The 14,651-nt window shown below is 41.5% G+C and overlaps 3 protein-coding genes across 6 annotated transcripts; 1 reads left to right on the top strand and 2 right to left on the bottom strand.

Moving 5' to 3' along the window:
• The first annotated feature begins 1,283 nt into the window (after window positions 1–1,283).
• Window positions 1,284–5,580, top strand: LOC120447515 (prostaglandin D2 receptor). The gene is made up of 5 exons (XM_039628930.2): window positions 1,284–1,769; window positions 4,024–4,240; window positions 4,384–4,576; window positions 4,642–4,997; window positions 5,063–5,580. The coding sequence occupies exons 1-5, from the start codon at window positions 1,567–1,569 to the stop codon at window positions 5,327–5,329; spliced, it is 1,236 nt and encodes a 411-aa protein (XP_039484864.1). The 5' UTR covers window positions 1,284–1,566; the 3' UTR covers window positions 5,330–5,580.
• A 126-nt stretch (window positions 5,581–5,706) lies between these two features.
• Window positions 5,707–12,656, bottom strand: LOC120447514 (zinc finger protein on ecdysone puffs). Of its 4 annotated transcripts, XM_039628925.2 has the most exons (5): window positions 12,505–12,647; window positions 11,564–11,667; window positions 11,005–11,368; window positions 8,627–8,856; window positions 5,707–7,642 (listed from the first exon to the last, which is right to left on the bottom strand). In XM_039628925.2, the coding sequence occupies exons 2-5, from the start codon at window positions 11,569–11,571 to the stop codon at window positions 6,097–6,099; spliced, it is 2,148 nt and encodes a 715-aa protein (XP_039484859.1). In that variant the 5' UTR covers window positions 11,572–11,667; window positions 12,505–12,647; the 3' UTR covers window positions 5,707–6,096. The 4 variants fall into 4 exon arrangements, with proteins under 4 accessions (XP_039484859.1, XP_039484860.1, XP_039484861.1 ...); XM_039628926.1 differs by lacking the exon at window positions 11,564–11,667 and having other exon boundaries at window positions 12,505–12,656; XM_039628928.2 differs by lacking the exon at window positions 8,627–8,856 and having other exon boundaries at window positions 7,473–7,642; window positions 12,505–12,651.
• Window positions 12,657–12,973: 317 nt separating this feature from the next.
• LOC120448564 lies at window positions 12,974–14,060 on the bottom strand. Its single transcript, XM_039630621.2, has 2 exons — window positions 13,889–14,060; window positions 12,974–13,806 (listed from the first exon to the last, which is right to left on the bottom strand). Exons 1-2 carry the CDS (start codon window positions 13,946–13,948, stop codon window positions 13,090–13,092), a joined length of 777 nt encoding a protein of 258 aa, XP_039486555.2. The 5' UTR covers window positions 13,949–14,060; the 3' UTR covers window positions 12,974–13,089.
• Window positions 14,061–14,651: the final 591 nt, after the last annotated feature.

The following is a 14,651-nucleotide window of genomic DNA, read 5'->3' as shown; positions in this document are numbered from 1 at the left end:
CATTACCATCCAGCCATCCCAATCCCAATTCCAATCCCAATATGGATCTCCACATCGCCGATTGGCGGCTTCCGTCTTTGCTCGCAAGACGGCTAATTCGCCATTTAAATTGCAAGTATGCGAGATTTTCCATTTCAACATTACATTGCCCACAATTTTTCAATATTGTTGAATGGAATCATTATTTTAATTTGTTATTACAATTTCTTTGAAGAATTCGCTTCCGAAATTTCTAATGCAGCTACTAATCAAATAAATTCCAACTGCAAGCTCCGAATTGTAATTTCTTATTAAATCATATTTAAGGTACACTTTCATATACTCTTTCTTTTATGCGAGTTTAATTTTAGATATGGAACAAACATTTTTGCCAAAAAAAAGAGTTCGTATATACTCAGAAGATAAGAATAGGAAAAGGTGCAACTGCATTAGTCATTTTTATCTTTTGGAATGCATTGTTTTGAAAACCAATTAATTTGCTGGGAATATTTTTAGCAAGAAGTAAAAGTTAGACTATTAAATAGCAGACGTGTTAACTTTTAAAAAACAAATATCAAAATGGGAAAAAGAAAATTTCCTTAAATATGCGTAAAAAATGCTATATAATACGTTTTTTCAGTATTTACAGATTTCTATCCCATATAAACCCGATATTTAAAAAAAAAAAAAACATAGATGACTAAACTCAAGACGCATGATAATTATTCAACTATAAAAAACTCAGTTCTTTTGTTAATTTTTTTAATGATAAATAAAAAACCAGAAACATATATATTTTATTTCATATTTATACATTTATGGGATATTTTTTAATTTAATAGATTATAGTATATTTCAGTTGACAATGAGTAGATGTGCCAAGTGACCCGCTAGAGGACAGGGTATAAAACAATAAAATTCGTCGTGCTATTTTGACCGTTCGCACACGTCCAAAGGCGCTGGCACGAGCTGTGAATTTTCGATGGGGTGGCCGCCAGTGGGCGTGGGTGATTCGCTTGGGGGTGTCTATATGGTATGCTGCATGCTATAAGCTACATCCGATCCGATCCGATCCGAACCTATCCGACCACCGGCGGCGCCAGCCGAGTCGGAGCCGATCCAGAGCCGAGGCCCGGCCCAGTGACTCCCAACTGTTGAGCAAGGAACCCCCAGCCCTAGCAACCCACCTCGCTCCGATCCGGCCACCCACCGCCCACCGACCACCGACCACCCCCACCATGTGTATATAGCTTGGATAGCTTGGAGCTGTGGGCAGCAGCCGACGAGTGCGCCGCTCGGCAAACCAGTCATTCTAAATCGACGCCTGGCTGACTGCGGACGCGCTCCTCGGATCGAAACGCCTTCGAATTGGTCGTTTGATCAAGTGTCGCGCGCGCTAATCATTAATTAAGTGTCTTAGGAGAATAGTCCCGATTTGGCCAACGAAACGGGTTTCCATTTACCAGTGCATTTGCGAGCGACTATGCTCTTGCGGCAGGCTCATTTGTGAAAAAGATATATCTTTTGCGGCCAGTTAGATTTTCACCTGAATTACCTGCAATCGAGCGTAATTATCATACCGGCAATATGGAAACCACAACACCTGTGCTCGACCTGTTGATGCTGCATGACACCACAACTACTGTGGCGCCTCCGCTCTATGGGAATCGAAATCGCCTGATTATTGGGGCCATCATCATGGTTCTGGGCGTTTTTGGCAACTCGCTGGCCCTTTTCATTTTGGCGCGCAAGAAGCTCAACAAAAACAGCAAATACACGCTCATGTTGCGGTAAGTGTAGCTATGCAGTGTGGAAAAGCGATTAGTTGAATCATTTATTCATGCATTTAAAAACAAAACTCAGTTCGTTTAAACAAAAACAAGTAAAACATTTACCCATTCTAGAAATTTATAGTTGTGTTATTAACCAAACAAGAAGGCATACCAATAATGCTTTTTCAAAAACCTTTATTCGTGTGGCATCGTATTAATGTTAATAATATTATTGAGCTGGCACTTTGCGCATTTTCTCTGCGTGTAGCTACTCATTTTGTTCAGCTAATGTTTGCGACTGTTTGTGTCCAGTAGTTCATGGCTATGTAAGTTTATTCAACCTGCTCTCAACTGCGGCCACTTTGGGGTTCCATAAAATGCCTATGCGGGTCTGATTTGCATAGTTTGAATTGTTTTACTTGGCAGAGGCTTTGTAGTTGCTGTTTTTTTGCATATCTTATCAAATGACGGAATTAGTTCTTTGGCCATGTGTTTTGGCAGTGAGATTTAGTCCATACTCCAGTCTGTTTTCCGTCAATCTTATCGACGACGTGGGAATGCAGCGAATTGCGAATGCATTAAAAGCTTTATGGTGTAACTGAAGACGGAGATCGGTTGTTGACCAGATTGGCAATGTGTACACTATTCATTAAAGATGCTATGAATATAAATGAAAAAATATGAATTTCCCAATTGTAATATTGATAATGTAATGACACATATTACTTAATGGATTGTTATTCGCAAAACATTATTCAAAGTACACTTCCTACTTTAAGTGATTAACTGTGATAAAATGCCATCTATGACACCCATGGAAATTTATCTAGCTCATGAGCCGAATATTTGTCGCAATTTATATTTCATTTATCAGCATTGCGCCTGGCAAATTCAGTGAGATTGTTTCCAGTTTGCTCCTTTTCGAACATTTTGTGCTGAGACGACAGTGCGTATGCGTAATATGTGTAATATGCGTAAATTGCTGTCGCCAGCAATTTGAGCCGTCGAGGAATCATAAATTAATGCGAATTCCACACCAGGCATAAGGCCTCCTTTACGCAGAGCCTTTGATCTGTAATTTGATTGATTGAATGAACCCGGTGATTGGCACTTGAACGGGGTCTATAAATCAGGGTATCCCATTGGAATGGCAGCTCCCTTATTGCTTTTTCCTTATGAACGAGATGCGGAATAGCTGTGTGTATTTTCCCATTGCTAGAGTAAACAATGATTTTGCTTTTACAAGTTGGCAGAACGATTTTGTTTTTCTCACTGCACACTGCAATTGAAGATTTAGACATTTTGGCCCTGTAATGAAAAGTTCCGGCGTTTTGGCTTTTAGCGAAACTTTTACAATGCACCATAAAATGCATTTTATTCACTTGTTCCAGGAATCAGGTATAAAGGTGCACAAGCAAATAATGAAAATAAAAATGAATAAAGTCATTGCAATGCCCAACGATGCACGGACTGTTGGCCAATCCCCGCGAACTGTCAATCCCATTTTTGTATTCTATTCTCGGCGTGCGTTTTTATTTATTTCCATTGAAAAAAGGCCTACATTTATTCAGTTTCATTTCACACGGTGACAAATGAGTTTCCTGTGTCAACGGCGCCCCAAAAACAATCAAATCGAAACACACAAACTAGCCCCACAAATGCAATATTTTGTGGCACCAATAAAAGGAAGCACTTAATCTAAGTCTCCATTGAAAGTCACATATTTCATTGGGTAGATACTACAGCATCCATATTTTATTTTATATCAAACAATAAATGCTATGTGTTTATTTCATAAAAAAAAAAGTGTAAAAAGTCGTTTTAAAGTTATAACCAATTTTTCAATATATATATTCTATCTAGAAATTAATTTAAATATATACCATAACTCATTGGTAAATTTAAATAATTAAATTACATTTTTAGATATCCATATAATATATACCATTTACTATATATTTGTCGGCGTTCTTCCATTCAAAGTGTTTGAGGACCGAGTCACGTATTAGATAGCCAAAATCGAGAGTTGTACAACCATGTGCGGCAGCGTTGAGGTATCTTGATTGAAAGTTTCGTTTTATAAAAGAGGCCATTAATTAAAAGCAATTCGTTATTACATTTTATCGATCCCCTAAGTTATGTTCATAGCCTATTGGCTAATCCAACGGACTGTAGCTAATGGCATGAAAAGCCTTTACTTTCGCATTTACGAGCTTGAAAATGCCATAAAACTAAGCCATCCCAAATTGACAGAAGCCTTTAACTCTTTCAGTTGCCTAGCCACCAACAACCTGGTGGCGCTGCTGGGAATGCTGACCACAACGCTGCTGAAAATGTATCTCTCGAAGGAGGTGCTGCAGTCCTTCATCCGCCTGGATTGCGTGGGACTCGTGGTGTGGCGCTTCTTTGGCCTCAGCTCCGGGTGCATTGCAGCAGTTATGGCGGCGGAGAGATGGATGGCCTTGGCCAGACCCTTCATCTACCACAAGGTACGCACTCGATTGGCATATATATTGGTTTGCAGAATAACTATTTCCTAGTGCAATTTAATTTTATAAAATGATATAAGTGCACACAGGAAATCACAAACATGGCCAGCTCATTCATCTAAAATTCGCAATTCTCCACACAGCACATTACCTACGAGCTCATTCGCAAGAGCATCAACAGCATTCTGATGATCGCCGTGGTGATCACGTTCCTGCCATTCGTTGGTTTTGGTGCATACATCGATGAGTCCAATCCGGAACAGCTAAAGTGCATTCGATACCGCGATGCGCCGGGAGTGTGGAACAAATCCTATGCGGTGCTCTTTATGGTCTTCGGTAATTTTCACCAATTGTATATTAATATTGATCAAACATTGATTTGATAATCCATGTCATCCCAGGCACCCTGCTGTGCATTGTGATCGTGGCCTGCAACCTGTTCGTGGCCCACACCTTGCTCTGTGTGATCGGCAGGAGTCGCACGGCCAAGCGGCACATGCACTACGACCTGGTTTCCAGGGACAAGAGCAGCGCCATAAGCATCGATCCCGAGAGCAGCAGCGGCACCACGCTCTACCAGACGCAGCTGAGCACCGGAAGCGGAAACAGCCATCGCAGCGTCCAGCCGACGAGGCAGTACAGGCACAGCGTTAGTGTCACGATGGCGGCCACCGACTCCTCGCCGGTGGAGATCAAGTTCGCCAAGCTAATGGCGTTCCTCAGTATCTCTTTCGTCATCTGCTGGATGCCCCAGATGGTGAGTGCTGGATAAATACTATCCCTAATCATCTTGACTTATATCTGCAATTATATCCATCTAAGATCGCCATCCCGTTGGCCATAGCTCCAAATCGGGTGCCCGCATCGAATAAGTTCTTCATCATCGCCGACGTGCTTACGGCCTTGCACTTCACCTCGGATCCGTATGTCTATGTGCTGAGTCGCTCCAAGTCCATCAACTGGTCCTTGCTGGGCTGCATCAAGCGCTGGAGGAGCGGATGGCGTCCAGGTGGACTCCGTCGATCCCAGAGCGACCAGAGCCGCATGCGCACGACGATGACGGAGGCGAATACCCTGGAGTTCAACTGATTCCACTCGATCCTCATACCGCGCGCCCAAGTACTTAATCCCATTTCCCGACCCACTGGGATCTCACTCAAATAGCGTTTACGCCTCCCCTTTAACACTCCTGGGAGTAGCGCCTAGTCTCGTAAGCTGTAAATAATAAATGTATCCCACTTCGTATCATAGCATATCAGGACTTTCCTTATATGTATGCTCACCTCACTTAATCTCTGTACCGATTTCTAGCATTAAATATACCGCTTGTGTGAAAGAAATCAAGTGTTCAATTAATTGTGCCCTAAAAAGCAAAGGTACAGCCTTCAAGGATAATTGAATCTTATATGGCAACATATAGAAAGACAACTTCCATTACCCTGAACCATGACAAAACAGGAATCGCGTTTGTTTTACAACTAGTTTTGTTTCTTTGTTTATTATAGAATTTATATGATTACATAAGTTGAATGGTGGTTGGCTGGTATGGTATGCGTGCTGGGAGGGGGGAATCGGGTAATATGAAATTCGATTCAATCAAGTTGTTTGTGTTCTCCCTCGTCAGTTGCAAGAAGCTTCGTCGTACAATGTATTCAACTGTTTCAACTAAAAGTTGGCTGTCTTCTTCTCAGTTTCCGTTCATTCTGTTTATATGCAAATTGGTATGCAAATGTCAAATTGCGGGAAGAGATCGACTTGATCTGTTCTTCTTCATCCTCCTCCTGGGCGTGAATGTATATTTTTCTTGTATATTAAGGTTTATGTTATGTTAAATTACGAATTCCTCCGACGTCTACTTAGTAGCGATTGTAGCGACCGCGGGCGCGTTGGCGCTGCGGCGTGGCTTTGGGTCCGGCGGCAGCGCGAGCCGGCGTTGCCTTCTTGGCCGGCGATGGAGAGGCGTCTGGCGTCGCCGCCGCAGCTGAGGGACTAGCAGCAGCGGCTGGAGCAGCTGCCTTGGCCGGAGTCTTGGTCGGGGTCTTGGCTACAGGTGCTGGGTCAGCGGGCGCAGGAGTTTTGGCTGGAGCTGGCTCGGGTTCGGCCTCTTGATCGCCCTCCTGATCCTCTTCCTGGGCCTCCATCTCCTCTTCGCCGTTGTCCTGGCCGGCGCCATCTTCTTCGCCCTCACCCTCGATTTCCTCGTCGCCTTCACATTCGCCCTCTCCCTCGGCGTTATCCTCCGCCATCTCCACATCCTCGTCGTCGCCGGTGGCCTCCGATGGATCGTACAGTTCACCCTCAGCGCCCTCGGCTGTTTCCTCGGTGGCGCCCTCGGCAGCCGGAGCCTCTGCCTCCTCAATCTTGCGCTTCTTACGCTCATTCTCCTCCAAGGCGGCAGCGGCGCGCTTCTGGGCAATCTTGGTATCGCTTGATTTCTCGTTGATGAACTTCAAGAAGTTGCGGTGATGAGTTGCCGTACGGGAGTGAATCTCGGCGGTCACCTCGGTGTCGAAGAACTTGCTGCACACCGAGCACTCATAGCACTCCAGCTTGGAGATCAGACCGGGGCCGACAGCACGCTGCCAGTTGTACTTTGGCAGGCGGGTATCCACCTCGCTGGGGATCTCATCGCCGTCGTTGAAGTCAAGGATGCAGTCCTCGGGATCCACAGGCAGGGCCACCTCCTCTTCCTCCTGGCTCTCGTTGAGCTCCTCGCCCTCCTTGGTCTCGTCCGCACCTTCTTCACCCTCCTTGGCCTCATCGCCCTCGGCATCATCACCCTCGGCACCCTCGCCATCGCCAGCACCCTCCTTCTTAGCCTCGCCATCGGCGGCTTCGCCCTCCTTCTTGGCCGGCTTCTTCTTGCGCTTCTGGGGCAGGCGGAGATCGCGGGTCTCCTCTTCCTCGGTGCTGATGGGCAAGGTCTGGCGCTTGCGCTCACCCACCTTGGTGTTGCTCTCGGCGGCCTTCTTAAGATGCTCGGCGGACAGCAGATGGGTGTCGTAGTCGATGCGAGTGGCGAACTCCTTGTTGCACTCAATGCACTTGGGGTGCAAGAACTTCTTCAGCTGCAAATGTCCCTCCGACTTGCGATGGGTCGAGATGTGACCGTGGAAGTTCAGGTCGCACATGGTACAGTAGTCCAGCTGGCGCTGCTTGCTCTTGCCCATGCGCTTCAAGCGGTCAAACTCGATCGACTTGAGCTGCTCTGCGATCTTGGCCTCCTGACGGATCATATTGGCCTTGAGGCGATAGCTCTCCTCAATGCCCTCGCGCATCATCAGATGGGTGCGACCCTTGATGTGGTTCTCGAAAGAGTTAGCGTCCCACATGTGCTTCTTGCACAGATGACAGTAGAACATGTCGTTCGGCACACTAGCGTATGGAGACTCCTTGGTAGGGCTATAAAAATTGATCATGGATCATTCGTTTTGTTTGGGAAGGAATAAAGAAAGAAAAATTGATTAGTTTTCAAAATTGCAATTCATAGACAGGGTTGCGTCTGGTCTGGCTATTGGGAAGAGATTATAAAATTAGAGGAGTTGAGTGGTTATCGCTGCAATTTATACTTATGATACGTACAGTACAAGTGGCGATAGGTGATACAATAGTAAATGATTTTAGCTATGATTAGGATGCGTTACTTTTGTGAGAATGATGGATTTGCAAGGGAGAGAAATGTGCCATAAACTATAATTATGCAATATACCATTTTCAAGCTCAATTAGTTATGATTTAGAGCATATTTCTTTCCCTATGAACACTTACATTTATGATAATTTCATTCAAAATTTATATTCTTTAAAATCTATCAAAAATAGAGAAAATGTAACATAACCATTTAAATTTAAATATTCATGTACAAATGGGAAGTTAAATAATGGAACTATTAATTTCTCTTCTTCTTAACTTTAAAAATATTCTTAAAAAGTTGTAAATGAATACAAAAAGCAAAAGAAAGAAAAGATTATATTTTAACAATTTCTTACAAATATATGATATAAAAAAAATAGTATGAGCTTGTATATTATGTAGTTTTAACACATAGATTTATACATTTACAATTCCCTGCCCAAATGAGTCCCCGACCAAAGTGCCCACATACACACAGATCTATAAACACCATCAAAAAATATACTATCCCTAATGAAGAACTAATTCTAATTAAAAATACTTTTTTTTAGAGATGCATGAGGGAACGCAATTAGAGAATTGGAATGCCTAAGTACTTAAGTAAAAAGTTTAGATTAATTAGATTTGCCCTGCTTAGTTCTTTTTTGTTTTGGTATTAGTGAAAGAAATCAATCCTTTCGATTTTGGGCAGCAAAATATGTATACTTTTTGTTGTGGTTTTGGTTTGTTTGGAAAAGTTGTTGTAAGTCTTACCTCTCGATTTTCTTTTCGCCAGGAGTGGGTTCCTTCTTTTTATTTTGGTTGGCATTTTTAGCCAAAAGTTTCTTGGCACGATCAAAAGCATTTTGCTTGCGAATACCGCCGCCGCCCTGCTTTTGCGGGGGCTTGGGTCCACTACCAGTGGCGCCACGATTTTGGAAGCCACCTCCCTGGCCACGACGGTTATTGAGACGATTGCCGGCACCGCCGCCGCGACTGACCATCTACATTGTTTAGTTCATCATTTGGGATTGACATTTACATTTCGCACAATTCGGAATGCACACATGGCGCATATGTGAATTGATTTCGTTTTGTTTTACAAACAGAGGCATTAATGATACAAAAGCATTTTCGAAAGATCGGAGACAATATGGCGCGGTTGGCCATTTACAATATTATGTGAGGGGCAGAGCGATCAGATTGAACACATTATAGATAATTGCGTGGATAAATCGTTGATATATAGTAAAGTAGACATAAGTACATGGAGCACATGGTATATACGGTATATATTCATTTTGGTCAGTTCGACGGGGCAGTTGCGGCGGCCAATCAGTCGACGGGAATAGTTGGATATATATATTGCATAAATATTTAAATGTATATATATATATTTGTTGGCGTGTGGCGGCGAGTGGCATTTGAAAGTGGAAATCGGATTTTTGAGTTTCAGAGGCAGGAACGTTGAAGAAGAATTGGCGATGAATTTGCATTAGACATAAGATATTAATAGGTATTTCATATTTTGGTTTTGGATGTAATAATGTTGCACCATCAAGCAGTACCAGTACCAGATCGGATCAGTTTCGGTTTCAGAGCAGAGCAGATTAGAAGATTGCATGGCGATCAATGTCAATCGATCGAGCAATCGGTCAATCAATCAATCAATCAATCAGTGGCGTCGCACGGGAAGCATCATACAGTTTACAGTATCGCATCGTTGGTGAAGATTCGCATATTGGCCACAATGTGTGTGTGTGCATCGCGTGTGCGTGTGTGTTGAGTGTGTGTGCGTTGCGTTTTGTATTCAATTTTATTTGGATTTTCGAAAATATTGTTGGCCGTCAATGGAATGTATTTTTGGGCGGGGATTCGATTTTCGTTGATTGCAATGGATTATTGCAAATGGGAAGAGTCATCATCAACGGCAACAACAACACGCAACAGCGACAACGACATCAACAACAACAACAACGACAACAGCGGCAGCAGCAACAACAACAACAACAACAGCAAATATATATGCCGGAGCAGCAGCAACAACAATATGGAATGCATTATTCGAAATATGCACAAGACGATGCGGTTTCGATATTCGATATTTGGAGGTGTATTGAAAAGCATCGAATTTTTGAGTTTGGCATTGTTCGGTTTTGGAAGAGAGAATAAAAATAGATAATGGATAAATTAGAAAAGCGTTGTGGCAAATTGAGTAGTCCGACCAAGAAAGTTTATTTTGCTTGGCATTGGAACTTTGGAAATTAATTGAATTATAAATATGGTAAAAATGTAATTGAATGCTTAAGTACAACTAGTAAGAAAATATTGCATATAAATTACTTATGATTCAATCTTGACATATGGAGATCATCATCATACTCTTTTCATCGTTAAGTGGAACAAGTGTTGGCGGTACATGTTTTAATTGGTACATTTCGTTATGTATTATTAAAATTTGTCATTTCTTATTTTCGGTGTAAAAATCAGGTTCTTATTCGTTTGTGCAGTTTCTACGGAACAAAAAAGCATAGCATTTTAAATGGAATAAATGCGTTTTTATTGAAAACCTCCTCCTACTACATCCATCCTCCTGTTTAACAACCTTACATCCTGATAACTACACTGCACAAAGTTGTCTTTACTTTTTTTCAATATTCTTTTTGCTGGTTTATGTTTTTTCAGTTGTCGGTTTAGTAAACTACAAGCTAGGATTAGATTTAAGATCTTTTTGGTTTATCTCTTAAAGGAAAAGCATTAGCTACATTTGGCAATGTTACAATCTAACTAAGGGTAAAACACAAAATAAAAGGTTCTGCTGTGGAGGGCAAGTAGTCATTTTAAAAGGAAATTTGTAGTCACGTTTTAAAGTTAAATTATGTATAGTTAATACATATTGGGCATTCCAAATTGGGTTATTTGGATAAAAATTAGTGAACAGACAAAATATTCGCATTACTTTGTGCCTTAAATATTTCAATAAAGAATCGGCTTGTTTTGTTCTATTTCAACATATGACATTAATTCTACTGCACTCCACCACAGAAATACGATTCGCAGTTCACGAATCCGGAAAGAATAACAACATGGGTAAATATAACAATTCATTCGGTTGGCAATTCATTTGGGAGAATTTGAACTTTTGTACATACCGGTCCACCACGTTGATTGCGGTTTCCCATGCCACCGCCTCCGCGGGGCAAGTCGAGGAGCGATGGTGGATTCTGGTTCCTGAACAGGTTGTTCAGCAGATTGTTGGCCAAGTTGATGGCCTGGGCGTTCATCTGGCCGCCACCCTGGCGCATGTTGTTACCAAACTGTCCGCCGCCGGGATTCTGCGATTCCCAGGGCGACATATTCATACCGCCCATGCGGTTGGCGCCCATGGGTCCACCATAGTTGTTGTTGCCACCTCCGAAGTTGCGGTTGCGGTTCTGGTTGCCACGGAAAGCCATGTTGCCGTTGACCTTTGCGTTATTTCCCAAACGATTCTGCGGATTTCCGTTGACCTTTACGCTGCATAAAGAGGTGAAACACTTATTAGTATTACTATAACTTTTTTTCGATCTTTTTATGGGGGGACATTAAAATTATTTTTGTTTATCAACAGATAATTGGAAAATTAGAACTTTATAAACGATTATCGGGTTGGAGTTGGGAACATGGGATACATAAATAATTTAGAATTTTCGGGGTTGATGTGCAGCATACCTGACCATAATTTTGATGGGTTTTTTTTGGTTTTGTGGGAGAGTTTTTGGGATGTGTAATGTAGGATTTGGTTTGTGTTTAAGCGAGCAAATTATTTAAACAAGCTGAAAGGAAAACGGCACAGAGAACGAAACAAATGTTGAGATGCAAGCGGGAATTCATTAATTTGGGTTAGTAATCCTCCTTATCTTTTCATCTACAGCTACGGGTAGTTATTATTGAACCCCATAAAAACGCGTATTACAACCCAGCGTGCGTATACACACACCATTTCACTTACGTACACACATACAATATACATACACATATACATATATAATGTACATACACACAAAGCGATAAACGAAATGGGGAAGGGAAGAGAAATGGGAACAATTTTGGCGCTACAGTCAGCAGTTTACATTAACAACCTTTCAAACAGGTTTGTGCGACACTAACACATCCACGCATTTTGGCCAATTTAACGTAAGGTAACAAAAACCCCTTAAATTCATCACTCGAGTGGAAAAAAGATGGCGGCCCAGACGGTGAGTGTGTATAAGTAATTGATTGAGCCAGAAAGCCGGCCGGCCATGTGAGTGCGAAAGAGAGGGCACAGAGAGCAATACATAATACAAAAAAAAGCCAAAGCCCATTTAATCGCGATAAAAACATGTTTTGCACCAATAACTTATACTAAACGCATTAGTCTAACCTCTGGAATGCAAATGAGTAACACCCATAACGATAAACAACAATCAAGGACTCGTAAACAAGCAGTTACCCTATTATCGCATTACTTCATACACATATACATGCAAGAAGCCCCCAGGAAAATCAATAGTAACTATTTTCAGATGCCCAGGGAGCAAGCGAATAAATACAATTTGCCCCAACAGATACTCACGCACGAGCAAAACACAAATGCACAGCGCAGGTTGTGAAATTAGTTAGAAACTTACGTGTTGCAACGGCGATTTGTCAAAATTACTGGACTATTGCACTACAGTTTTCCTTTCTTCAGCAAGATGGCCGCCTTCGTCGAAATACTCCGCTACCTGAATATTTCACTCCGATCCGAACGACGAAAAAAAATCGAATGACGTTTGAGGCTGGGATAGTGATGGCCTTGTCTCGTGCGATGTTATCGATTAGGGAATGTTCGGCCGGACAAACACTATCGGAAACGACACATCGATGGATTTTTCAGCTCTAGCGATGGTAGTGCGATAAGCAAATAAACAAAAATTATCGATATTTTTAATAGATAGACCGTTATATACAACTATTTTAAAAATTTCTTTTAAAGAATATCAGATTATAGTGCGTATAAAATGCTGTTATAAATGAAATATGCGAAACCACAAACACGGGGCACAAAAGGTAAGGTAACGCGATAATGAAATAATAACACACAAATTGTTGTGATAATTATATTTTGTTTTACGAATTTGATAAAGAATATATAAATTTCAAATGGGTTTGGCAGAACAATAGTCCGTTACAGCTTGGGTTCCCGTTTAAGCCTTAAATCCTGGATTCGATAATCATCCTAAGTGACTATTTATTTTGTCATGGATGGCCAAGTCCCCATTCCTGCCATCAAATTTGCAGGTCCATTTATCCGTCTTCCTCTCGCAATTATACTTGAATGTATTGGCCAGCGCATTGGGCTTAAGTTGACACTTGTTTTTCAGACCTGGACTCGGCAAGAAATCATTTTTACCCGATCTGTTATCAAATATCAAGTACACTGTGCCAAGATATGGATCGATCGGCTGATTGGGATTGCTTTGCCTGAAACGTCTGACCTGAGCACAGACGCCCATAGCAATCATTTCCCTTTCCCTCTGTGCCGCTGGTGTATCCGGTTTAGGGGCAATACTTCTATCGTTAAAGTATGCCACGTGTTTCTGAACAAAAGAGTCCTGTGGGCAGCCGTTTGTCGGTGTATAGTCTGTTATCCTTCTTGTGTTTCCTTGGAAGTTATCTCGCTTACAGTCGTATTTAATAGTAAGTTGTGCACCTGTTTGCGGCTTCGAATTCATATAGCTATATGTTTGTGGTGTAAGTTTGAAGTCGCAAGAGCGTTCCAAATCACACGCCATCTTCGGCGGATACCGTGCATTCTCGTCAAGCTTCCTGCCATTATGGTATAAAGTACCCTTTTTAACCACGATATGAAACCCTGAATCACACTCAAGTCGGATTTGTCTGGGAGTTGCTGTTAAGTCAACCTCTGCTGTTTTTTCCTTTGCAGATGTCTGTACACAGAATAAGAAAATATATGTTATAGCTATACCTATATTTTTACAAAAAAAAAAAAGTTACTTAATTCCAACTTACAAAATTGATCAATAATATCACTAGGATTGAGCCCAGCGCTGTTGAAGTAACTGCCTTCATCTTAGCGACGAACAATGAACACTGATCTATGTTTGCTCAGAACAAGGCATTTTATATTCATCCTCAAGGTATGGAACTCAGCGGCGAATTTGTTATCAAGCTATAGAATTGGCACTTAAGGTCGGGTTTCTTTGAGTTCTTTTCTTTTCATAGACTTTTACGTGATTAAATGAGCACTAAAACGTCTGATGAAATTTCGGCTTGGAAAGTATTTTGCTGTTCATTACTTCCTTTTATTACAAAAAATGCCTTTGTCAGCATATTATAATTTAAAATAAAAAAGATCTGATAATATATGAGTCCCTTATCAATATTCCGACGAAATATATGTATGTAAGCATGCTGAAACAATTGCTTTTCTTTTTCAATTTGCAGAATGGGAAAACCCAATAAACTTGGCTTGGTATGACCTTATAATATTTATACCATCTTTTTTTTAAACAGTATTGATAATAAATGTCAAAAGCCAAGCTGAAGAAAATGATTACAATTGAAACACAACGTTTGCTACTCAAACAAAATTACTAGTCTATGTGAGGCATTTTATTAAGGCTGGGATTTGGCGACAGTAGCGGAGGGAAAAGTCTAAAGGTCATCCGGACAAACGCAATCGGAAGGGACCACATCGAGTTTTTCTCAACTCTTTAAACAAAACATATAGATATTTTTAATTGATTTAAAATTTCTGCCCAAGCCAAGTTTT

Source organism: Drosophila santomea, chromosome 3L, assembly GCF_016746245.2.
Source record: "Drosophila santomea strain STO CAGO 1482 chromosome 3L, Prin_Dsan_1.1, whole genome shotgun sequence".
Lineage (NCBI taxonomy): Eukaryota > Metazoa > Arthropoda > Insecta > Diptera > Drosophilidae > Drosophila > Drosophila santomea.
Note: the sequence above shows the minus strand (reverse complement) of the source record. Positions and strands in the feature narration are given on the sequence as shown.